The sequence below is a fragment of the Eumetopias jubatus genome, unplaced genomic scaffold, assembly GCF_037043125.1.
Source record: "Eumetopias jubatus isolate StellerSeaLion01/CBP00866 unplaced genomic scaffold, mEumJub1_p1.0 scaffold_2, whole genome shotgun sequence".
Classification (NCBI taxonomy): domain Eukaryota; kingdom Metazoa; phylum Chordata; class Mammalia; order Carnivora; family Otariidae; genus Eumetopias; species Eumetopias jubatus.
The window spans coordinates 128737841-128765076 of record NW_028274808.1 but is presented as its reverse complement, the minus strand read 5'-3'; the positions used below and the strand labels follow the sequence as shown (position 1 = coordinate 128765076).

General features: G+C 34.0%; 1 protein-coding gene across 1 annotated transcript in view; it reads left to right on the top strand.

Annotated features, from left to right (window-relative positions):
* Positions 1 to 27236, top strand: part of CCSER1 (coiled-coil serine rich protein 1) — a 723573-nt gene that overhangs the window by 675175 nt on the left and 21162 nt on the right. The window contains exon 9 of the mRNA XM_028117742.2: positions 22483 to 22560. Within this exon, the coding sequence (XP_027973543.1) occupies positions 22483 to 22560 (78 nt within the window). The remainder of the gene's footprint in view (positions 1 to 22482; positions 22561 to 27236) is intronic.

The window sequence follows — 27236 nt, the reverse complement described above, 5'->3', positions numbered from 1 at the left end:
ATATAGTCCCCCTTTGCAGGGTCAGTAGTTATCATAATTTATAAATATTTTTATTTTAATTTGATTAGTAATTGTATACATAAATGTTAGAAATATTTAATAATTTAATATGATTTATATTACATAGTGTCATACATTTAAATAAGGTATACAAGTGTATATGTTTGTGCAAATACAATTTGTTTTCTCTAAAAATCCTCAAAATTAGCTCTTCCTTGTTTGAATAGGTCAAATTTGAGATAGCATAAATAAAATATGAAAGTACCTAGCTCAAAAAGGACATGTAAACAAATTTATGAATGATGCTCAAGAGTAAGCACTGAAACATGAAGAAACCCATTACAATATTTTCCTTTTTACTCAATAGCAAACTTCTAATCTCTTTAGAAGAAAAAAAAAAGTCAAAATTGGCTTTAAGTACTCTGGAGAAGTACTGCCAAGTAATCCACAAAAATAGAGCTTCTAAAAAAATTAGGTTTGATTATTAATATAAAGTATGGGCAATGACAGTGACCTCGCATAAAGGAGGGAAGCTCTGGATTCTGTTCTTTTGTTTGCTACTTACTAGGTTTGTGAATCTGGAAAATGTATTTTACCTTTCTGAGCTTCAGATGTCCAACCTTACTTCAAGAACTAGACTCTAAAGTCTTTTCAAGATAAACTGTAGCAAGTGCAGCTACTACTCTGCTCATATTCCCTCAAATTCGTTTATCATTTGGGTGCCTGTGTGTGTACACACGCAGGATCCAGATGCATGTTTACCTTCAGCAGCCACCATCAGGCAGTCTTGTCAGTGAGCCATCCTTAGCTTTGGGATCCTAAGGCCACTTTCCTTGCAGAACAAACCTCCTTTAATCAATGACTGACCTGTGTGGCAGGATTAATAGCCCAGCTCCGTATCACTAACTACTTTGCCTTTAGATAAGGACAATTTTGAGATGAGACTTCCCTCTCAAGGGTTTTCCTGTAGGATGGAGCCAAAGCCACTAACGGAGATCTTGAAGTTGGATTTTTGGGTGGACTCCTTCCCTGTCCAGCTTTCTCACTCTCCTTGTATTTTCCTGAGAGCATTTCCTAATAAATCAATTTCACAGGAATTATCAACTCAGAGTGCATTTGTGGATACCCCCAAATAATAATCTTTTTTAATTGAGATATAATAGATATATAACATTACAAGCAACAATATTCTGATTCATTTTTGGGGGTTTGACATTGATTTATGTGAACACTGTCTAATGTCTGGCATTAGATAATGCAGATCATCTCAGAAAAATATTGCAAGAACTACTGTACCACAATTTGTACCTCAAACAAGTCAGAATAAATGTTATAAATAAGACCTATAAGGTAATTACTATATTATATAACAAACTAATGATATCATTGATATTATCAGTGATGACATAGAGATTTGGGAGTGTCCTTGTCATCTGTGAACCACCAGCAGAGATTCCTATAAATCAGATATTTCCCAAAAGCTTACCAAAAAATGGAATCTATTCTGAGAGTGAAGTGGAAAAAACAAAAAAGAAAAATGTAAATAAAGATTCAAACAAAAATGAAAATAAGTAAAAACCAAGTGAATTGGGCAAACTTACACTCGCATTTAAAAATATATCGGGCGCCTGGGTGGCTCAGTTGGTTAAGCCACTGCCTTCGGCTCAGGTCATGATCCTGGAGTCCCGGGATCGAGTCCCGCATCGGGCTCCCTGCTCGGCAGGGAGTCTGCTTCTCCCTCTGACCCTCTCCCCTCTCATGCTCTCTCTCTATCTCATTCTCTCTCTCAAATAAATAAATAAAATCTTTAAAAAAATATATAGAATTAACATAGTATGTGAGATTAAGGTTTATTTTAGAGAAAGATATTAGTAAATGACTAATGAAACATATGATTTCATGGTCAAATAAACTCAGATTGATTCCATTTATTTTAAAAATCAAAATAATACTTTTAAAATACTATTTTTGAAGTACTTGTAATAATATATAGTCTTTGAAAGTTATTTACAAAGTTTCAAAAAATACTGGTGTGTGGAAGTACTTGCATTAATGACAAAAGAAATTACCTCTGATACAGACTAATTGTGATTTTAATCAGGTGAATAAGCTCTTTGGAAGACGAAAATATTTCTGTTAATGTTAATTTTATTATGTTTTAATCTTTAATCTTGAATATAAATACATCAAAATACTATTTTTTTCCTAACAAGTAAAATAAGAAAAATGCTCACATCGCCTAATATTTTCTGTATTGCACAATTATTTGCCTTGAATTCAACCTGAGAGTGGAGCTTTTATTTGTTGGGGGGGGACACAGTTTAAAATTAACAGCATATTCACTCTTACTTTGCTTATCAATAATTCAGATATTTCTCCAAAGTTTCACAATTTGGCATATATCATTTTGACAGATCCTTGAAGAACTTAAAAGCTACCTAGACATGTGATATTACCAAGGTCTATATTACACTGCTACACAGACTTCATTCTTGTAAGGGCAAACTGTTCTCTTCTTCACTTGATTCATGTAACCTGTTTTATTAAAGTGTATCACCTAGCAAAGTGAAATGAAAATGTGTGGGGATTTTTTTCCTGTTAAACACAGTCTTAGATTTTAAATAAAATGATCTAAAAATATATTTCATTATTGGCCTCATGTAATCTGAAGATGAGAACTGATACAGGGCAGAGCTTCCTTTATTATTAGGCTAAGAAAGCATGATTGTCCCACTATTGTATTTTCACTAGCAGAAGAATTTTAATTATAAATTTCTCATCTTGTTTTATTTACTAACCACCTCTTGTACTATTTTTTCTTCTTCTTCGACTATATCAGGACTATGTGTACACTGTAAAGTCACATAAAGCTTTAAGCCATCCAAAGAAGGATTTTGTTTGTATGTTTGCTTTGCTTATCGGAAATTAAGATTGCTGCCCCTACTTTGTCTGGATTTATATTTTTCAATTATATGTTTTTAATCTTTTTATTTCAGTGATTCTGTGTCTTTTTGTTTTTGCATATGACATGTTGTTGGGTCTTATTTTCATTTCTTCGATTTGTGGGTCTTTGTCCTTCATTTGGTAAGTTCAGTATATCTATTTGTTTGAATTTTTATCCAGGATTTAATTCTGCCATCTTATTTAATGTTTTTCATCCTGTACTTTCTATGCTCTTTTAATGAAATTCTATAAAATTGTCTTCTGGCATTTTGAAAGTTACATGGGCTTATTTTATTGTTTTTCTTAACTTTAAGAAACATATGAGATAACTTCTAAATCTTGAACATATCAGTGACTATACTTCCATCTTACAAAAGAAACACATCAGTACACCCCATGGCTTTTGTTCTTTCCACCTCCCCTTGTATTACTAATATCTGGAATATTACTTCTGGTAACATAGATAAGCTTTCTCTTCTCTCTCATTATTCATTTATGTATTATATTTATTTAAAATAATTTCATTATGTGTATATACTTTAGAAAATATTTTGTCCAGTTCATCGTTTATCTTTAAGGTATAGGCACTCGTCAGGAGTCTGGTAATTCATTCGGCCTGTGAGCTTACATCACCTGTGGAATATGGGCTCTTTGGTCTTGGAGAAGCTCCACAGGCCAGTCTAGGCTAGTTCCAGCTTTGTGTAAATAAGAGGTAAGCATGAGACATTCAGGCACCACCAACTAGAGTTGTCACTCTCTTTTGCAACAACCTGGCAAGAAACAACTCTAACAGGATTTCACCCCTAAATTCAACTTCTAAAGGAGTTTTGCAAGATTATATTTTACAAACGCTGAGGGTGGGATGCAGGAAAGTAAAGAACTGAAGGCCCTAAGACATCAGCCCCCACTTACTTTCATGCAGAAAGATACTTGCCCCCACACAGAATGATTTAAAATATTGCTTTTTTTTTAAGATTTTATTTATTAATTTGACAAAGAGAGACACAGAGAGGGAACACAAGCAGGGGGAGTGGGAGAGGGAGAGGCAGGCTTCCCGCTGAGCAGGGAGCCCAATGCAGGGCTCAATCCCAGGACCCTAGGATCATGACCTGAGCCGAAGGCAGACGACTGAGCCACCCTTTGTTGCTGCTGCTTCTCTTAGGTTTTGGATTGTCTCTCTTATGTCCTCAGCATTATTTTTAGAGGTGGTAACCAACAACTCCTGCAAGTTGGACGTCTTGTTGAACACATGAATTTTTGTATGCATGGATGGTAAATTTGTATCTGTATTCAGTATGCGTTATTTACCTAAAGATTTTTTATTTAGTGGTTTACAATTTTTCCCATAACTCACTTTGCCCTTTTAAATGTTTCACTTATTTTTTCATTTGCTTTTATGAATTTACATATCTAGACTTCATAGCTAGACAATGTTATTGTAGAGTTGAAAACCTGTTTATTTTACAATGAGAAAATCTCCATTTACAATGAAAAGAGGTATTCTAAAATCTGACTTTATAAATATTCCTTTGAAAGGATACTTAAATGGAGTGTGAAAATGCCAAGCATCAGCTAATAAATCTTTGTGAAGATTTTTGTTTATATGCAACTTCTAAATGCATTGATAACTCACGAATAGAAAACCTAGAGTAAATAGATAACATGTGATGCGACTCCTTAAATCTCATCCCAAATCTTGTTCTTTTGTGAATAAAATTGAATAAATATTACCTCTTTTACAGCCTAAATAATCTCCACACATTATTTGAATGGATTAAACCACTTATCTTCTTCAAACCATAATAGTAAAACCTTGGCATATGTTTGTCAGTAGGAGTATATGGCTTTATATTGAAAGTGCCAAGGCAGCAAATACTGTAAGACAATTCATACTTGCATCTATACACTTGGAATAGTCTCTCTGCGCATACTTTGTTCCTATGTTGATTTAGATATTTTGCTAAAAATGGGGCCAATATACAATACTGCAGGAAAGGTATTTAAAAGAGAGTTGAAAGTGGAGTAATACTAAAATCGTTAATAAACTTGTTTAATGAATCGTTATTCTTTAAATATTCTGACTGTATTCTTTCCTTGGCATTGGAACACCAACCAAAAAGTAAATGGTCCTTCATAATAAACTCAGTAGATGTTACCATACACAACAACATTTGGGGGTGAAAACTGTCTTTTTGAATTACTAAATTCTGTATTAAATTGTTTCATGAGAGATTGGTAACACTGCAGTGAACCCAAACCAGCTTGATCTCTCTACGAATAAATGAAGTTGCAAGATTTGCTTTGCTCAGCTCTTTCAAAAGGATAAAAATACATAAAAACATCTGCATTGTAATTGTAGGAATCAAATTAGTTTCACTTTATAGATCCAAAAAGAAGCACAATGTGTAACATCATTTACATTTTAAATCACAAGAATCTTGTGCCAAGTGAAGAAGGTGAAGTAAATGTATTTTAGGCTTTGGGTTGAAAAGAAAAGACACTTTAGAGAACTTAACAGATTCCTTGAACAGAAAATTTTGTTGTTTTGTTTTGTTTTGTTTTTCCCAGAGTTTATAGTGTCCTAGGGAGTGGTAGACCAAACATCCAGAGACCAGATCATGAAGAACCAGATAAATCATACTAAAGAGTTTTAAACTTACCTTGGATTTGTAGAAAACCAATGAAGCATGATCTGATTTGATTTTAGAAAGATCAGTTTGATGGCAATGTGGAGCATATAATAAGTGAAACAAAACTGGAGGAGAGAATACTGTTAAAAGGTTATTGCAGTGATTCTGGAGAAAAATTATGAGAGCCTGGAGTAAACACTGGCAGTTAAAATAGAAAGGGATACATTTGAAGTTGATTTAGGAAGATAATTTGTTGGACTTGTGATGGATGAAATTGGGATGTTAAGCATCCAGGGTGACTTCTAGAGTCTTTAGCAGGAGATTCTTTGATAATATCTTTTATTGGTACAGGGAATCCAAAAAGAAAAAAAAAAATGCTAGAAGATGACAAGCTTTATTAGGAATATGCTGAAATTGTGGTACATGAAGGGTATTCAAATGGATATGTCTAGCAGGCAGATGACATATGGGATAGACAGACATTGTTCAAATAAGTTGCATAGATTTTATGAATAAAATGAATGAAAAGGGTACATATGATATTACCCTTCATAATTTTGATTGCTTATGTCATACTTTTTATTAATAGTTTTAATTCAAGTCAACTTAAGTTCTTAAGCTCTATAATCATTAGGATTTATCCTCAAGTTTAACTATGTTTCATTAACCAGTGTGAAGGAAAGTAAATATAATGGACAAAGCAGAAAATGGAAGGTTAGTGTTCATATGTCTAGTGTTATTATCCTCTGTAAATAAGCAAATATTAACTGAAATAGCATTATGTTCACTAATCTAGCCTATATATATATATTTTTTTAAATAGAAATTCAATGCTGGGAACATTGCTGAAAAACCGGTACATGTATTTCAAGTGTCTTTTTATAATGATCTTTTAGAACACACTTTAGCATGATCTGTAAACATGTCCATCCATACTCTTTGATTAATTTTATTCTTAGGGCACCTAGGTGGCTCAGTTCGTTAAGTGTTAGACTCTTAATTTCAGCTCAGGTCATGATTTTAGGATTGTGAGATCCAGTCCCTAGCTCAGGGGGCGTCCGCTGGAGATTTTCTCTCTCCCTCTCTCTGTGCCTCTTGCCCTACTCATGCACACATGTACATGTGCACTCTCTCTAAAATAAATCTTAAAAAAAACCTTTATTCTCACAATTTATCCTAAGGAATAATTCCAAAAAAATAGAGGTATATACAAAAATGTTTAATATATTTCTAAACTTAGTCTAAATATCCTCAAGATTCAACAAATAATGTACTATCAGCAAGCTGCAATAGTATATGTCCATTAGAGATTCACATGTAAGGAATGTAGGATAAAATTAAAAGTTTCGTTAGACCTTGAATCTTAGGAGTTTTTTTTTTTTTAGCTGAGAAAATTGTTAATTGAATTTCTTTTTTTAAGATTTTAGGGGTGCCTGGGTGGCTCAGATGGTTAAGCGTCTGCCTTCGGCTCAGGTCATGATCCCAGGGTCCTGGGATCGAGCCCTGCATGGGCTCCCTGCTCAGCGAGGAGCCTGATTCTCCCTCTCCCTCTGCCACTTCCCCTGCTTGTATACTCTCTCTCTCGCTCTCTGTCAAAAATAAATAAAATCTTTTAGAAAATATTTATTTATTTGACAGAGAAAGAGCGCACAAGCAGGGGGAGCGGCAGAGGGAGAGGGAGAAGCAGGCTCCTCGCTGAGCAGGGAGCCCGATGTGGGGATGTGGGACTCAACCCCAGGACCCCAGGATCATGACCTGAGCTGAAGGCAGATGCTTAACTGACTGAGCCATCCAGGTGCCCCTCATTTCCTTTTTCATTGAACTAATTATACTTCTTGTTTTGAACCCTAAATAATATTTACATATGAAATCAAAAACTTATTTTTTCACAGTATTTATATTAAACTTGTAAACAAGAATGGAAAACATAATTATAGAACAATGCAGCTGTATCCAATGATGTAAAAATTAATAAACAAAAATTGAAAATAGAATGAGGAGAGGTAAAAACAGAATACGCATACTAAGGTTATAATGTTTCATGATTGAGGACTACTAGATAATATCTAAGTTTGACATGTCAAGAGATAGAGGTTCAAACATATCACTTAAAAAATTAGTGATAATTAGAAGGATTTAAATATTAATTATATAGCCAATGGAAATTGAAAGTTTAGAGAAAGTGGAAGATAAAGACTGCTAGTTTCTCATAATTTTTATTGAGATGTCAATGGTATCTGTGATGAATTTAAAATATAATTTACTTATTAATTATTGTAACCTCAAAAAGAGATGAAAACAGTAAGAGTGTTTAAATCTGTAAATAGGATCAAGGTGAAAGGAGAATATTTTCACTTTTAATTTTGTGCACTTTTATATGCTTCATGTGGAGACATTTAAAAACAATGCATCTATAATATGTTGTTTTAAGAATTATTAAAAGTTGCTATTAATATTTGATATTGAAATGTTTATTGTATGAGGACAAAATATTATACAAAACAGCCACTATGATTGATGATAAATAAAGTAGATATGCATAGTAGCCAATCTGAAAGTAATACATATACACAGAATATGGTCATATGTTTTATTACTAAAATTTCATTTTTGATGTTTTATTCTTGATTTTAAACTGAAATTTTATTTTATTTTTTTAAACTGAAATTTTAAACATTAAAAAAATACAGTGAACGGAACTACTAGACTGCTACTTACGATCCCACCACTATTTATTGAGTTTTTGGAAATAGACATTCTCTTTCTCTGCCTTTGGTTTTGGCTTTCTCTTTTCATTGCCTAGGTCTCTTGATTATAAATGTCAGAAAGACACTTTGGTCTGCCTCAAACTCAAATGGGAATTTATTAAAAGACTGACCCATGAAACCAAAGACAAGCCTAAGGCTGGGCCCCAGGAGCAACTATAATTAACAATTCATATGATAGTAACTTTCATTCTCTATATTCACCTCTGCTGTTCTTTGATTTTCTTCTTTCTTTCTCGGTCTCTTGACTGTACCACTGTAAACTTGACCGCTGCTTCCTCTCAAACTTATACCTTTTGATCCAAGAAAAATTAACTTATTTTTCATATTTTTATATCAATATTGCCAGAAGAGTTCTCCAGCCCAGTTTGGGAAAGGGGTCCACTTTCTGTAAAGCAGTGAACTGTGACAGATTGATCACAGTGCATTCCCTGGCAGCTCTGGCTGTAGGCGTGCACTAACATGGAGGAAAATGACGTTCCCAGGAAAGAATGGATGTGTGAGGGGAGAAAGGAGGCGTTCCAGTTAGAAAAGATTGGCGTCTGCTACCATTTGAAAGTTTAATGCATTCATACAGGGATTCTTTGTGTTCTTAGCCTACTTATTAGCACTTTTTATAGCATTCGGCAACCGCTTTTATAGGACTCCTATCACCACATACGTGCTTAGATGCCTCAGTTATCTTTCTAATATGTTCAGTATGTCTGGTTCACCCTTATTCTCAAATCATTTTACTTTTTCTCCCATTCACTCCCATTTCCAATAAAACCTGCTTCTCCTGCAGTCTTCCCGAATCAGAAATGCCACCACCATCCTCCCAGTTTGCTCAGAACAGAAAGTTGGAGTCATTCTTGACTTTTTTCTTTTCCTTTACCTATAAAATAAATTACTTGCTTTTAAATCTGGCTCTTACTTGAGTCTGGAAAACATATAAGGGCTCTATCCCTCTTGCTAAAAGCATTTCTAGAAGACGACTGCAGTACCTTCAAATGACCATCTTTCATACCCTCCTTACCTCTATTTTCTTCTCCATGTAGCAGCCAGAATGATGTTGGCTAAATACAATTGAATCGTACTGAAAATTTCTGTGGTTCCCACTGAACTCAATATAAAAGTCAATGCTCAGCTGACCTACAGTTATCTGATGGCAGTATATAGGCCTCTTGCTCACCAAGTTCTGGTCACACTGTACTTTTTTCAATTTCTTTGACAAATGCCTACATTGCCCCCTCGTCCCCAACTCCCTGAGCTTTTTCCAATCTCTTTCTGAAGTAATCCTCTGCTTATTCCCTGCATGTGTCCTTGTCCCATAGACTTAACCTGAAGTTAAATTTCCTCAGTAAGGCCCACTTTATCATCATGTATAATTAAAGGGTTTCTTCCATGTTATTCTCTCTCTTAACAGCTCCTTGCTTCCCTTATATCACTAAGCAATATTTGTAGCTTTATGCCCGTTGGCATGTTTCCTTATTGAAACCCTCTCTCCCCTATGAACTCTACCTAGTGAAACAGCCCAGAAACAGTATTTTGTTTACCACTTCCAACGTGAAGAGAGAGGTTGGTGTTTAGCATTCCACACACACCACCCTCTTGAGAGAGCCTGTCCCCTTCAGCTACTGCACACTTAGCACAGTTGTGTCTTATTCAGGGGTTGCGTTCTGAAGTGGCTCCCAGTGAGCAATTGGCAAGAAAATTTCATAGAAATAGTTTTCTTGGCAAATATAAAATACACAAAATAATATAAAACAAAATAAAATTGTATTGTACCTGTAACTACAGAGAAAAAAGAGTGAGCTCATAGTTGAATTTGTGTAGTTAAATGTACTATAATTACTGGTGGGTGAATTAATAAATTATAGGTACTAATTAAATATTTGGAATCAGTTAAGTCCAGCTTTAAATGCCTCTGCCTATTACTTCTTTTTTAAAGATGAATAAACAGACATCCAAAGCCACTAAACAAGTCCTCTAGTCACACGTAATCCCTTCAGATTCTGTTTTACTAGATTTTGCAGTTTAGATATACGTCTGTGGGGTTTTATTTATTTATTTTACTTTTGCTTATGAGTGTGCTGAAGGAAATCTGAAGGATAATGCGTTTTCTGGTGTTCAGAATTTCTTTAGTTTGCCAGTAAAGTTTGATCTGTGTCTGCAATTTGTCTGGTGAAGTTTGATTCATGGCCTCCATTGTTTTCTAGCTGATTGTCAACCTGTAATGCTGTGCTGATTCTGCAAGTCTTTAGTGATCTTCTTCTTGTCTCCCTTATGCATCAGCATATTGTTGTTAATGAATGACTGCCTTGAAGACTTTTATGTCACTTCTCAGTTTAAAAAAATTTATATACATTAAAATTAAATCAATATCATAAAATGCTCACAGTCCCCTGAAGCAAATCTTTTCTTCAAAACAGGAATCTTATTTTTAAACCATAATGACACAATGGGCAGGGTATTATATCCTGACCTTCCTGAATAAAAATATCAAGCAAGAAAAAGCTAGAACAGTCTTTTCCATACATTCAAGATGTCAATCAATATTGCTGGTAGGTTCCTGTTTTTCGTGATACAGGGCTTGCTTTTTTATTTTTTTGTTTTTGTTTTTTGTAGTAACAATTTTCAAGGTTGAATTAAGGTTCTATGGTTCTGTGGGCAACACTACTATGATTCTGCTAGAACTTACCAATAACTAATTGAAACTCCATTTTTCCAAATTGTGTGTGTGTGGGGGGGGTGGGTGTGTTTTGGAGGCTTAAAAATGGCAATAAGCAACATCCTTCTGTGTCCTCCTAAATTCAGAACTAACTGCAAAGTAGAAGATTCAGAGAAATTGACTTAAAATGTCATCCAAACCTGGATTGAAATGTAGCCATATAAGTTTCCAGGACATTCTTATCTGAAGTGACCCACTGAAGTTGCTGACACAAATGGGAAAATTGCAGACTTCTATCACAGGGCAGGAGTCTGTAAGCTCATGTCTGGACAAGCTGAGATTCCATCTTGTGGACAGGCCATGCCAGTAAGAAATAGAACAGGTTTGTTTATTCCAAGATCACCTACCAGTTAATAAATGAAGAGGAGAGAGTGAGAAGTAGAACTTCTAGCAGAAGGAACCTTCTGCAATTATGGGCCATATTTGTGGAATGTCAGGGAAATGGAGGGTCTCCTGACAAATAGAAGGTCTGTGTTATAGACCAGGATATTGTTAATGAGGGAATGTTTGGGACTTGATATATCAAAAAATTCTCCTGGGCCCTATTTCCTATTGAAGACACTTCTGCATTCATTTTTTTCCCATAATTATCTTCACTGGAAGAATCACCTTATTAATTTCTCACTCAAAATATATAATTCGGGCAAGGATGAGGATGGAGTACATAAGCTTTTCCTGGAAAAAAAAAAATCCTGGGGCACCTGGGTGGCTCAGACGGTTAAGTGTCCAACTCGTGATTTCAGCTCACTGCATGATCTCATGGGTCATGGGATCGAGCCCTGTGTTGGGTTCCCCGCTCAGGGGGGAGTTTGCTTGAGATTCTCTCTCTCCCTCTGCCCCTTCCCCCACGTGTATTCTCACGCTCTCTCAAATAATCTTTAAAGAAAATCCTAATCTATTCATGAAAATATTTCTCACTTGATGTTACATCATCACATCCTCAGACACATGTTAGATTTGTACCAATTCACTTCTCACTTTTGTGTCTCTGCTTCCTTTCTTCTTTTCTTTTGTACAGCCTAAAATTACTAGAATAATCCCTTTGTTCATATATCACTTTCAAGCCGTCCCTACTTAAATTTATGTACCATACAAATGCCAGAAATTTTACTGGACTTGTCATGTCACTAATATTAAATTCCCTAAAGCAAATGCTTTTGCAGTATGTCAGTTTTTCCAGCTGGTTTCTGATGAATCCTCTCAAACCTCATGTATCATCTTTCATTCTCCTACTTCATTTATTCAGAAAAGTATCAAACCTAGAATGTGCCAAAAACTACATTAGGTTGTGTGGAGTCAATATGGCTCTAAATAGACACGATCCTTGCTGTGAGGAACTTACATGCTAGTGCAGAAGACAGACAAGATACAGGCAAACAGTCAAATAAAAGAACTGACAGTTGAAATGAGAGGTGGTCAGTAAAAAGAGACTCACCTGGAGGTGGGAGTCTACTTCAGAGATCATAGCTCTAAGCAGTAACACCTTAATATGAAGAGTCCAGATGGAGGAAATAGCATGTTAAAAGTTCAAGTGCAAGGGGCGCCTGGGTGGCTCAGTCATTAAGCGTCTGCCTCGGCTCAGGTCATGATCCCAGTGTCCTGGGATTGAGCCCCGCATCGGGCTCCCTGCTCCGTGGGAAGCCTGCTTCTCCCTCTCCCACTCTCCCTGCTTGTGTTCCCTCTCTCACTGTCTCTCTCTCTCTCTCTCTCTCTCTCTCTCTGTCAAATAAATAAATAAATAAATTCTTTAAAAAAAAAAAAAAGTTCAAGTGCAAAAACTTTTGCTCCACTCAGGCAACTGCAAGATGATGAGTAGGAGTCATTTTTGCAATGGGAAGATTGGTAGGAGATAAAATTAGCATAATGAATAGGGGCCAGGAGGGGCAGGAGCTGTACATCATGATAAAGGTTTACTCTTTATTATATAGACTAGAACTATTTGATAGAAATACAAAACAAGCAATAAATTGTAGTCATTTATGCAATTTAGTATTTCAAATACATTTTATTTAACTTATATCTAAAATGGTATCACTTAAGATGTAATAAACATAAAATTATGAGATACTAATGGGTTTTTTTTGTACTAAGTCCTCAAAATCTGGTGTGTATTTTACACTCACCACACGTCTCAGTTTGGACTAGCCACATTTCAAGTGCTCATTTGCCACATGTGACTGGGGGCTGCCCTACTGGAATGGGATATTAACAGGTTTTAAGCAGGAGAACGAACTGCATTAGCAAATCACTTTGGAGTGGAGAAAGTATGGGTGAAGACAGGAATACCAGTTGAGAGGCTTTATTAAGCTTTTATTTCCTTTGGCTGCTATAACAAAGTATGACAGATTGGCTGACTTAAAACAACGGAAATTTATTTTCTGTCTGTTTTGGAGACTAGAAGTCTAGGGTCAAGGTGTTAGCAAGACCATGTTCCCTCTGAAAGCTCTAGGGAAGTATCCTTCATTGCCTCTTCGAGCTCCTTAGTGGTTGCTGGCAGTCCTTGTTGCTTGACTTATAGATGCATCACTCGAATCTCTGCTTCTGTCTTCATGTGGCCTTTTGTAGATCTGTGTCACTGTGTCCAGATATCCCTCTTCTTAAAAGGACACCAGTCATGTTGTATTTTTTTAAAGATTTGTTTAATTATTTGAGAGAGAAAGAAAGAAGAGAGCATGACAGGGTGAGGGGGAGAGGCAGAGGGAGAAGCAGATTCCCCACTGAGCAGGGAGCAAAATGCAGGACTCCATCCCAGGAACCAAAGGCAGATGCTTAACCAACTGAGCCACTCAGGTGCCTAGTCATATTGTAGTTATGATTCATCCTAATCCAGTATAACCTCATTTTAACTGGATGGCGTCTGCAGAGATGCTATTACCAAATAAAGTCACATTCACAAGTTTCAGGCAGACATGAATTTTTTGGGGACACTAGTCAACCCAATAGAGAGGCTAATGGAGTAAAAGTGGTAGCTTTTGCACACTGGGCACAGATCTATGCTCCATTTCCCATTTCCTTGCTTGTCCTTAGGTAGTGGATCCAGAGTAGTGATACTAGCTAGAAAAGGAAGAAATAAGTGTGAAATGGATTTCAGAAATGTAATTAGCAGATATCTTGAATGTGGAGAGGCCAACCCCAAACAATCTGGCTGATCTTTCTCAGTCACAACTTCTCTCATAACTTTCCTGATAAGTCACTAAATGCCTACTACTTTTATCCCAGGAAATTTGTTTTCCTAGCTTCTAAAGGCGTCTAACTCAAAGACCTCTCCTTCAAGTCCCTTTTTATGAGGACTTTCTTAATTAGCTCCACCTTAGTGAGAAGAGTATTAAACTAGAAGAAATGAAGTAGCCTGTCATATGCATAAAAGAATTCAAATATATATTTGTTTAATCCCCCATTACTGAAACTATACTGGCATTTATATACAGTACAACATGTTGTTTGAAAGAAACAATCTGAAAACCAGAGGAGTGTTGTTAGAATTGAAACAAAGCATCATTCAGTTCTTACTGGGGGGAAAAAATCCATATGCTTTCTATCTGGGATATTGAATATAGTTATTTGGGTACAAATATTCCCAGTGATTTCAATCTCCAAAAATATAAATTCCCAATTTACATATTTGATGTATCTTCTTAAATGAAGTAACCTAAACTCTTAAATCTGGGTATATTTTCAGTTTGTATAATCTCTCATGGGTAATGAACTCCATAAATATAAAATATGCTGTGTAATGTTGTGTAATCTTACTGAAAAAAATTACTTCCAACGCAGTCTCAAAGTGGTGGATTGTGGAGGATGTCATACAGTTTCCTAGTTTAGGTATAAAATAACTATAAATGTTATTTAGGTATTTGTTTTAATGATTTACTGGATATATCCTCCTCCTGTTTGGCTTTACATTTTTTGGCCCACTTTTTAAAGTATATAAACATAAAATAACCCTCCTATCCTTTTACCCTTTTCTGCAACTTTTTCATACTTTGTTTTTCCTGAGGTGTGGTGATAAAAAAAAAAAAAAGAATCTAGTAACAAGAAAGCTGCTAACAGTTGTGAGATTCTGGGCAAGAACATAACTGTGGGGGCTCACAGAATGTAAATCTAAATATTAAAATTCTAAATTAGGATTTAAAAACTGTTGAATAAAATATGTTCGACCTTCCCATCTTAACAAATATACTTTTCTAATGACTTGGAAAGTCATGTTCCAACCAATTATAACTTTTTGGACTCCATAGCATCCTGTGCAGCACTGTGGCAAAGTGGGGAGCCAGTCCGACTCCAGCTTAACTTAGCACCTTACTACCCTAGGTTCTGTCCCTCATGGCCTTATGAGCATATGTGTGATTGACCCAGTGAACACCAGGCTCTACACTGTCCCATGGCCACACCTTGGGTGACCCTCAGGAGGACCTGGTCATGTCCCGAACTGGGCAGTGAATTCCAGGGTTCTGGAATATGGTGGGAAGGGAAATATGGCCTTCGTTTGTGACACTTCCCTTATCCCTGCAGAATACCCTCCTCACAGGCAGAAACATGGTGAGAGAACAGCCAGAGCACAGTACTCTAATGCAAATATCTCTTACCTAATCTGCAGGACAATATTGACCAAGAGAGCCATTTAAGTACATAGCTAATACTCTTCTTCTAAATTCCAATACCTGTTAGCGAAGTTGGGTAATGAGTACATAGGGACTCTTTGTGTTATTCTCCCTTTTTGTTATATGTTAGCAATTTTCCATAACAGAAAATAAGAAAATAATACATTTTAATGTCATCTTGATAGTTCCAAGAAATTGTATGTTTTGTGTAAGGAGGTTTGGTTTGCGTGGTCACTGTTGTGCTTGTTTCTAATTCTACTGATGCCTTCACGGATACGCTCTCATTAAAGGTGGGTGGAAATAATCAATGTGATCTCTATTAGATAGCCTTTGCATTTCTGAGCTCATATTTGGACTTGGCATTACTAAGCAATCCCAGTGATTTTCCCTTAGTTTTTTGCTTCTGTTGTATATAAATAATCATTTATTACTGACATTGAAGTCCATTAATAAGATGATCAAATTCTTTTTGATCTGCCTAATTTCTCGTTTAAACTGGACTCAGAACACTTTGTGAATTTTCTTGTGTTGAGTTACATTACCTTTCAATTTTATTTTATTATTTTATTTTATTTTGTTTTTTATTTAATCTCTATACCAAACATGGGGCTCAAATTCATAACCCCGAAATCAAGAGTCACATGTTCTGACTGAGCCAGCCAGGCTCCTCTTACTTCTCAATTTTTAAAAAGTTAGTTTCTCTTGAGGTGCCTGGCAGGCTCAGTCAATACAGAATAAGACTCTTGATTCTGGGGTCATGACTTCAAGCCCCACATTGGGTGAAATTAGCTTTTCTCCTCATTTCAATACTATTTCTCTTTTCATAAACTGAACCTGTAGATCCATGACTTAGGATCTGGATTCAGGATTATACTATTTCAGGCAGTCTTTGTGTTTATTTATTTATTTATTTTTAAGATTTTCCTTTTTCTGATTCAAACCTATTCTTTGGGTATATGTCTGTGTGTGTGCCTGCATGTGAGTTTTGGATGATACAGAGGCTTTTGTGTTTTTCCCTTTAATCTCCGGGTATATGTTCACATAGTAGTGCTGTAATCACTATTACCATATATTTTGTATTTCAGCTCTTAATTTCATTAATAAGTGCAGTTTTTTTATTATAGATTCTAAAGCTATGTGTAAGCCCTCATGTTCTTTTTTTTTAAATTCATTTCCTTTTCATCTCGAATTCACAGTATTCTGTGTAGGTAATTAAACTTATAATTTAATATAAGTTGGAGTTGTTTCTTGGGATTATCAAATATTTTCTTTTCACCTTTACTGCACTTAGTTTTACATGCATAAATTTTTTAACAGCTCTAATAGATGAAAATAGTATCTAAGGTAGAAATAAATTATGTAGAATAATAAACTGCTGGATGTTAAAATATTCATAATTATTTTATTAATCAGGAGTATCTAATAATGTAATTAAATAATGTAATTAAAACATATTCTAAAATAAGGATAAATAACTGCCAGTCCTTTAACTCTCCTAGCCACTTGAGGTTTCATTTTCAAATGAAATTGAAATTTCATTGTCAGTTGTTAGCTTTGTTATGGTTTTGTCTCTCTCCCTGTTTTTTTTTTTTGTTTGTTTGTTTTAACCACATTTCCTCCTCTTAAGTGCATCCTAAAATGACATGTGCTTTACTGGTACACACATGAAAGTGCAAAAATTTACATATATCAGTGGTAACTGTTATGTTTTTTATGCTCAAGCATTTAATAAATATGTTCTTGATTACTAAAATTAAATTTAAGAATTTTTAAAGAAACTAGAAACTAATCATTTTATATGGACAACATATGTTTTGGAAGCAGAGTCTATGACTACCCAGTGCATAAAACATAAACATACTTACACACACCAGAAAACATTCTAATAGCTTAAGCAGAATTAATTTTAGATTACTTTGCTTGAACTGATTGATAATATCATTGCTATCATAAGAATTTCATGCCTTTCAAATTTAGTTTTTATTTCAGTTTGCTTTTGCACATTTTCCTTCCAATTTTTTGTTATAAGTTTATATTAACTTTATCATCTTATTCCTAACTTATGTTTCAAAATGCATTGCTGGTGGGGCACCTGGGTGGCTCTGTCGTTGGGCGTCTGCCTTCGGCTCAGGTCATGATCCTGGCATCCTGGGATCGAGCCCCGCATCAGGCTCTATGCTCGGTGGGAAGCCTGCTTCCCCCTCTCCCACTCCCCCTGCTTGTGTTCCTGCTCTCGCTGTCTCTGTTAAATAAATAAATACTTTTAAAAAATGCATTGCTGGCATTGCATATTTCTAGTATGGGTATTCTATGGAATCTCAGCTTTTATAGGAAATAAAGATTCCTAAGCAACCTCAAATTGTTTTCACAGCAAAGAAAAAATGACTTAATAGAGTCTGCAGGAGAATATATACAGGATGAACATAAAAACACAGTTGTATTATTGGTATTATTGCATTTGGTATGCAATATGCAATATGCAAGCAGCAATACTGCTTGAAGGTTTTTTCAGAGTCAGAATATCTTTATAGAAAGGACATCAGGGTTTGGAGACGAGAGTTTTCCTCTGGGGCGTTCCACTTACTAGCTTGTGTGACCTTTAGCGACTGATTTCAGTTTACTAAGTATCAATTTCCTGCTTTAGAAAAGGACACAGACTTGGGGCGCCTGGGTGGCTCAGTCGGTTAAGCGTCTGCCTTCGGCTCAGGTCCTGATCTCAGGGTCCTGGGATCGAGCCCCGCATCGGGCTCCCTGCTCTGCGGGAAGCCTGCTTCTCCCTCTCCCACTCCCCCTGCTTGTGTTCCCTCTCTCACTGTGTCTCTGTCAAATAAATAAATAAAATCTTAAAAAAAGACACAGATATTGTATGTTCTTGAGAGGATTCACAGATATTACATGGTATGGTGCCTGGTGTGTAATTACATGCTATAAATATCATCTATTATTGTTAGTAATAGCTGTTGTAGTAAAGATTACAGAATGAGAGGGAATGTGAATATAAATAAATATTCTTGGCAAGTTTGTAAATTATATACATTTTCTTTGATTTATATGCATTTATTTATGACAGCTATTATACAGATGTTATTAAATTACTCTTAATGTCAGATAAAATTATTTGGAAACTTGTGGAGAAAAACCATCTTGTATATTTTTCATATAGCAATGTTTATAATATTTAAAACCTCCACATATTCAGGACCAAGATCAGGCAGAAATGTAAAATAACACCAAATATAAATGATGAAATTTCTCTTTCTCATCCCATAATTTACTCATATATATGTGTATATCTCTATCTATCTATCTATATAGTTGTTTGTTTTTTACAGAATCTGCTAGTCTTTTTTCTTTGTGTTTATTCTAAGAATACATAGGTTTTATTAATCTTAAATGAGAAAAAAAAGGTTTGTTAAGAAGTATTGATACTGTCATTCCTTGGAATGGAAAATGTAAAAACAAATAGATACTTTGTCAGAGGTATAGATTTATTTATAAAACTTATCTACCAGAAGTTGAGTTGTTTCAGTTCTCCTCTATCCCTCTGGGAGAGGTTAGAAGAAGAAATTACAATGTTTATATAGGAAAATACCAAAAGAGAGACACATTAAATCACATGTGTAAATGAATTCTATACTTTCTGGCACAGACTGGATTTAGCACTCTAGTCTTACTCCTCACTATTGTCCCTTTCACAGTCTCCCCTTAGGCAAGTTTGAACTAGTAGCTGTTTCTGTATATCTTTGTCAGGGTCTCTCCAACTTCTAAATATTTGCAAATGTTCTTGTCTAAGAAACGGCCCTTATCCCTTCCACTCCTAGTTGGCTTATAATAATTAATTTTTCTAGTTTTAGCTGGGGTGTCAGTAGCTTCTGCATTTCAATTATTTAACTCTCCTATATGCCTCCAGCCATCTCTGTAGTCCTTTTACTTTATGTATTGAATAATAATTTTTTTAATATCTCTGCCTTTCACAGTGGAAGTTTCTTTATAAAAGGGGCTAAACCTTTTTTAAATTGAGATATGGATTTTTTTTTTCCCTAGTATAGTTGACACACAATATTATATTAGTCTCGGGCTTACAACTTAGTGATTTAACAAGTTTATACATTAGGAGGGGTATGCCTTTTTTTTTTCCCCCTTTATGTCCCTTGTACCATAATACGCATTTAATAAAAGTTATAGTTGAATTAAGGAATATAATATATTTGCATCATGAAGGTGAAATGTCTGTCTCTCTATACTGAAATCAATAATTTAAATAAAAACTTTTCTTAAATCAGCATGAAATAAAAATATATGATGCTTTATTTCTAGTCTTCTAATATATGTATTTATATAGCTAATACTGATTCATTTTTATATAAATAATTATTAGCAAGCTCACCATCTAATAATAGCTATTTTTATGGTCTATTTTCTATGTAATACTCTTTATCTCATGTTAAATTTATTAATTCATAAATAGCCATCAGTCTTGCAGAAATGCAAAAGCGCCATGGAGAATTATCTTCCAAAACCTGTAGAGACTTTATTTAATCTTCTAAGTGTATGTTACAGAAATTTATCAGAAACTTTCATATATTTTCTTCCTACTATTACACTAAACAAAATATTTGATCCTTAAGTATATCCACCTAAGTCTATTAGAAAGTTGTATTTTACTCCCCACTTTTGAATATAGCATACAAGTGCATAAGTAACAAATAATTCAAATATGACATATTTGTTGTTGTGAAAATGCCTGCAAATGGAAGTGGCAATGAATTCCATTAGAAATGCCTTTTTTTTCTTAATTTCTGAAAGTATTCTTGATGTACGTTTTGTTTTGCCTTGATTAGGCTGTTGGTTATTGAAGGTGTTTGAAATTTTTTATCATAAATTGAATTTTCTAAGTCTTATAATTCAGACCAATGAACCAGAGTTTAGCAGTCTTTCCCACTCCTATCTTCAGGATGGGAGGCCTTGAAAATAGAACTGTGAGCAAACCATAATGGAAGCATTTGCTGTCTTTCCTCCTTGCTTTTTGCATTAGTGCATAGTCTCTAATTCATGTGCAAATGTTCATATATCTAGAGATTTATAACAAAACTTGCTTTTCCAATGCTTATTCCTCCAACCTTTTTCAAAAACAGATAAATTTTTCTAAACAGCCCTTCAATGATAGCAAACTTTATTGCTTCCTTTGCTTATTACTACTTCTCCCTGCTCTTTTTCCTCAGCCCAATATAAGTCTAAATAAACACAACTTGTTACTTCTCATTTTAAATTGAGTTTGCAAAATGTGGCCACATTTTCACTTATCCTTTTCGTACAGTTAAAATCTTACCTCACTTGCATGACATCTTTCTGAATTACCTAATCTCCATTTCATTTTGGTATGAATAGCAGCACTAGAAGTTTTGTGATAGGGCAAGTTAGAAGGTTTGAGACATTAATAGTCCATAATGTTTTTTTTTATTATTTCAATAAGCCATATAAATATGTTTGCCTAAATTATGTATGTAGTTTGTTAACTCTGATTACATGCAAATCTCAGGCAGAATTAAGGGCAAGAGGGGATGGACAGGGGAAGGAAGTGGAAGGGAAGGTAGAGGAGGGGAGAGGAGGAAAGTGTTCTTAGTGAGGTTCGTGATGACTATCATCCCTTCTTGGAAAAAAGATGAATTAAATCAGCTTTAATCGTTAACATATTCAACTATTTTACTGAGCATTCAACTTTAAAACAAAAGAAATTATCCTTTTTTAAAAAGTTGTATTAGTGGTCTTCATGTATTGACATATAGAATTTTCTGTAATTGTTTTTTTAACATTTATTTAAATTCAGTTAATTAATATATAATGTATTATTGGTTTCAGAGGTACAGGCCTGTGATTCATCCGTCTTATATAATACCAGGTGCTCATTACATCACATGCCTTACTTAATGTCCATCACCCAGTTACCCCATCCTTCCACCCCCCTCCCTTCCAGCAACCCTCAGAAAGTAAGTTAAGTAAAGCAGAATCTAGTAGAATCACATGAACTTACTTGGAAAATTTGTCAAGATTTCTAAATTATATTATTCTCATTAAAAATGGGTGATAATGGTAGTAAAAACCCCAAGATGAGGTATGATCATGTAAATACAGTATTTTGAGATGTGCCAGGCACACAATAAGCACACTGCATGGTAACTAAGCTCAAGATCGTCTTTTAAGTGACACATCTAGGAATGAGAATAGAAGTCCCCAACCAGAAGCTCAATCAAATTAGTAGGCCAGAATAAGTGCATTTGCATTTGAGATATGAACTCCCAAACTTCCTTCATGTATTACTTCCCTTACCTAGTTATGACAGAATTTGATTAAGTGTCAAATATCATATAGATTCCTAAATGTGGAGATTTCAGGGAAGGATTAAGAAGAAAAAAATGAAATTAAAAAGAAACTAGATGAAATCCACTGAGTAGTATTGTGTTCTGGATTTTAAAGGTAAATATTCTGAAACTAGAACAAGAAAATCCCATCAATTCAATTTACAAAACAGCCAACAGGAAACCCAGGATAAGCATTTGGTCTTGGATTTAAGCAATCCTGGCTCTCTCGTGTTCAACTGCAGTTCTACCTCAGTGGTTTCTGTACTAACAGACTCCAAAGGTAGAGTACTTACTAGAAAATTAAAGTTATGAATATTTAAGCTGATATGCAAAGCACCAGCAGAGCAAAGTATACATGCAGATAATCATGAATTATACACTAATCAAATTTTAATAAGCGGGGGACATTAGTGTAGAAACACATGACTTACCAACGTGTTGTTTCCTTTTTTTTTTTTTTTTTTCATTTTGCAGGAAAAAGTCCAGCATTTACAGAAGGCTTTTGCTTCCAGAGTAGATAAATCCACACAGACTGAACTTCTAGGCTATGATGTAAGTAGCTATATAAAACCATTTTTATCTTCTTTATTGGTATTCAGACCTCCACAGCTTATTTACCTCTGTTGCTGTGTCCATGCATTGATTTAATAGGATTTAGTGGCTCGCCATTCATCTTTTGCTCTTAAATAATCCCCAAATACCTTCTGGAAGTGAAAAAGATAATTACAGGCACCAACTAGCATACCAATGTCTTATTTTTTTTTTTTAAGCTAACATCCCTCATATAGTCTTTTGAATTAGTGAATTTGCAGACATGTGGAAGATACATATTAGAATACTAGGACAATTTACTTTTAGGAGAGTACTAATTTATTTATTAACAGTTTAATAAAGTTATGTTCACAATCACCAAGGGCCAGGCACATCATTTTTACATTCTGATACATACAGGAAACACAACTTTGCAGAGAAATTTACAATACTATTTTAGCTTTTGGGCTTCAGTGCAAGCTTCAGAAAGTAATTTAATTGAAAGTTAGCATTTTTTTCTTAGTGTGAAATACTTGTTGAATTGTCAAAATAGGATTGTAAAACATGTGTTGATACAAGATTGCTTCTAATAACACTGGATGATTTTGGATAACTTTGATTTAAATGCCTATCTTTTCTTAAATGAAGCTATAAGATTTTCGCTTTGCCTAAGTTGATGACTTTAAACTTCCTTTTGGTGAAAATATAAAGGAATTATCTTGTTTATCCTGCATCTAACATTTGTTAGAACTCCCTCTTCTATTTAAAAACATTAATATTATTTTTAGCACTTTATTAACAAGTAAGATTAGAAAAGATGCTTTTAAGGTGTTTCATGAGGGTGTATAATAATAAAATGTAAGTTTATCTGCATGTCCTCATTATATTAAATAACATAAATATGAATGTTATTTTTATGTTGCCTTGCAAATTATGTTGTTATATTTAACTAAATGCCACTTGTCTCTATTAGGAAGTAAGCTAAAGTTTTGAATTCCAGCACAAATTGTCTTCAGCTACTTATATATGTTCTTTTTAAATTTAAAAACATTAGAAGCTATGCTTTTCTTTTGAATTTTTCTGTTATATTCATTTTATGTTTATTATAGATACCTAAATATTCTAGATATGAATATTGTGACTACTTCTTGCTTGAATACCAGTGTTATATATGATTTAAATGGTGTTAATGTTTCCTATTTTAAAATAGAAATGATTTCTAAGTTCAAGCAGGATTTACCACAAGTATTTTAATTTTATCTCTTCTGAAGGTTTTTTTTTCCCATTTAAAGTTTTTTGATATGTATTATTTGTATATCAGTACCTAGGTTATAAACTCAGTATGTATTTTACAAATAATAACCTATATCTTTTTAAATCTGCAAGCCAGTTGTCCAATAAGACAAATAAATTAATAGTTTCCATTAAATCATATTCAAACATAACACAATTATAAGTTAACTTATTCACTACCACATGGTCTTTGTGGAAGTCTAGTTATTAAAAGTAATGTATTCTTCAGCAAGGGAAGAGGAAAACACGTATATATTGGGACTCAAATATTCCACTTTACTCAATACGGAAATGATGCTTGGGAAACTCAGTTCCAAATTTCTAAAGGACCGTATATAAAGATAGAATGTGAGATCTATAGCAGTATTAGTGACTGCAAGTGAGAAACAGTTGCTAAGAGATGAATGGTTCCTGTGGGGTAGATAATTAAATTGTGTCTTGTGTATTTGCCTCTCTATGCCCCATCATGTTCTTGTTTCTATGAGCTTTGTTATATCAATATTACAATTTCTCTAAACATTTAAATAAAAATTTAAAATAGAGCCATGAACATAGGTAATCCTTATTAAATCTTCATTGTTCCTAGCTTCTTTTCATATCTGACAGTGAAAATTTATTGTATTTTACTGGGTTGAATTAAGGCTAAGAATAATAATTTCTTGGTATTGACTCCTTTCAGGATCCCTTTGTATAAGTGTTTGGTATGACTTAGGTAGTTATTAGCATACATTAATAATCTGTTCTAAAGATTTCATATTTTACATTTCCTGGTGGTAGATTCTAGGATATAATCATTAGAATCAGAAAGGAATTATCAAAGATACGCATATAGAACCTCATGGCACTAACTGGATGTTACTGTCATAATAGGCTTTGGGGCATTTTGTATGGAAAACATTGGGGAGGGAAATATTTTTAAAAAGCAAGTTAGAAATAGGTAAAGCATTTTAAATGTGATAAATTGTGTGACTATTGGGAATATATGACTTATCAACAGTGTATTTTTATTTTCTGTGACTGGGATATATTTTCTGTACTTTTCAATATCTAGTCATAAATTTTTCACTTTTTCCATATGCAATAAGAATAATTGATTATCCTTTGACATAACATTTGCTCACATTTTTATCAGGAAATAATCTGACATTTTGTTTTTTCATCAATATATATTCACATATATACTATAGCTACTTAACAATTTGCAATAGTATTTGTCAGAGAAGATATGAAAAATCTTGTAGAAATCTTGTACATTATGAATGATACTTATACTCTCTTGCTTGCTTTCTAAAGCTGTCAATATTAGCCACAAATTGTTCTTTACAGATCAGTATGGATCATGTTTCAATGACATGAATGTCAGAATAGAAGAGACTACCAGTATCTGCTAATATAATATTCTTGGGAAGATAGTTGTTACTACACATTTTGCTTAAAATAGGAAATAGAATCCTTGAAAGATGTGAATTATAATGAAAACCATTAAAAGAAATTTCTGAAAATCCTCTACAGTGAGTAAGTTCAAAGATTCATATAATAAACTATTTCTATCTTGTAATAGATTTATCAGGAGACTTGAAACTAATGCTAGTGTACAGTATGCTTTGATTTCTAATGCACAGGACAAAGATGATTTAAAAATAAATTCAGAGTGTCTCAGCAAAGGCCTATAAACACAATAGTTCTTGTGATGATGAGGGAGATTGTTAAATAATTGATGAATGTGTCTTCAATAATCGATGCCAGTTTAACCGCTTTCACCTTACTCTGTCTACACTGACTTAGTTTATTGAAAGATCAAAAATAATTTCTTAGGTGTCACTTGTGTTATTAAAACAGGATAGAAGATGAATATAGTCAAGTAACAATGTTGCCAATTGCAAGATTACACTAAGAGGTAGAGATTTTTCTGATTACATTAATTATATAAATAAATGCTTCAGCATAGAATGTAAGCTATCTGTAAATGTAGTTTGAACTCATGCAAATAACATTTTTGGTTTAAATAATTGGGAAGGAATAGCCAAAATGCAGTGAAGATTTTATATTCTAACACGGCAAAAATTCAGGTGCTTTTTTTAATTTGGCATCTATATGGAGAGGTTTTTTTTTTTTTTTAACTTCCTTTTGATGTTCTACAGAAGGTTATCTTTTTAAAATATAGTTGATTTACTTTAAGTGTAAATTTTCTTTTCATTTAGTGCCTGAACTTAGAACAATCAGAGTCTCTAGAGGAGTCTACCTTTAATCAGCATATATTTTTTCTATATTTTATATTTAATAAGTATTAGTCTCGAACTTGCAATTTTTTGTTCATATTTCTTTAAGAGTTTTGACGTTATCAAGTATTTCGTCAAATTTATTAATTACTGTTAGTCTTAATATCATTAATGGTTTTCATTTGGCTACTTGAAACTGAATTGGCATCACACATATTTTGAGTCATGGGTGAGTGAAGCATAACTCAGTTTAGAAAAGCATGATCATACCACTATATATTTTTCAAAATTTTAACATAGTTTCTAAATGATGGGATTTGCTTTATAAATGAAGTTTTCTACTTATATGCTAGGGAAATAATACTAGTTGCATGATGAATACACATTTTGAAGGAAAAACTCAATGCAGTTTTCTGTGTATTCTCAATCTATACTTTTCTTATATTTAATTTTGGAGGCCCTCCTAATATACTTAATAGTGTACAGGAAATTCTAACAAATATGAGAATAGCTCATCATGTAAAGAGTAAGAATGATTAGGGGATTTTTTTTTTTTAAAGATTTTATTTGAGAGAGAGAGAGACAGAACACGAATGGGGAGGCGAGGGAGAAGCAGACTCACCACTGAGCAGGGTCCTGGGATCATGACAGCTGAAGGCAGATGCTTAACTGACTGCGCCACCGAGGTGCCCCAAGAATGATTAGTTTTTACCATAATTGTTTTATTAGCTATTATAAAGAGCAAGAGAGTATTTTGTGTTATTCAACTATATTATGTCAGCCTATGGATTAAGCCTAATTGTAAGAATTGACTAATTATCAATTAGGCTTTCTAGTTCAGTCGCTAATAATCCTAGTTTGTTAAAGCTATCTATTTTTGATCCATCCATTGCTGTTGTTTTTCATAACTTCAGTGCTTCTGATCATGTCAGGGTGCCCCAGCATTTAGCAGATGAGTGCCTTCTCCCTATATACTTCATTTATATTTATTTACATCAAGTATTTCTGTTTGTTTTTATAAATTTAAATAAAATCAAAGTTTAAAAATGATATATTCCAAGTTTTCTTTTGAACTACAGTTTTTCATATTACATAAAGATAAGTTTTAGACAAAATCATTGCTTAAAAACATAAGATATATGATCAACTGCTGTAGGTACTTACTAATACTTAGTGGAAGAATCA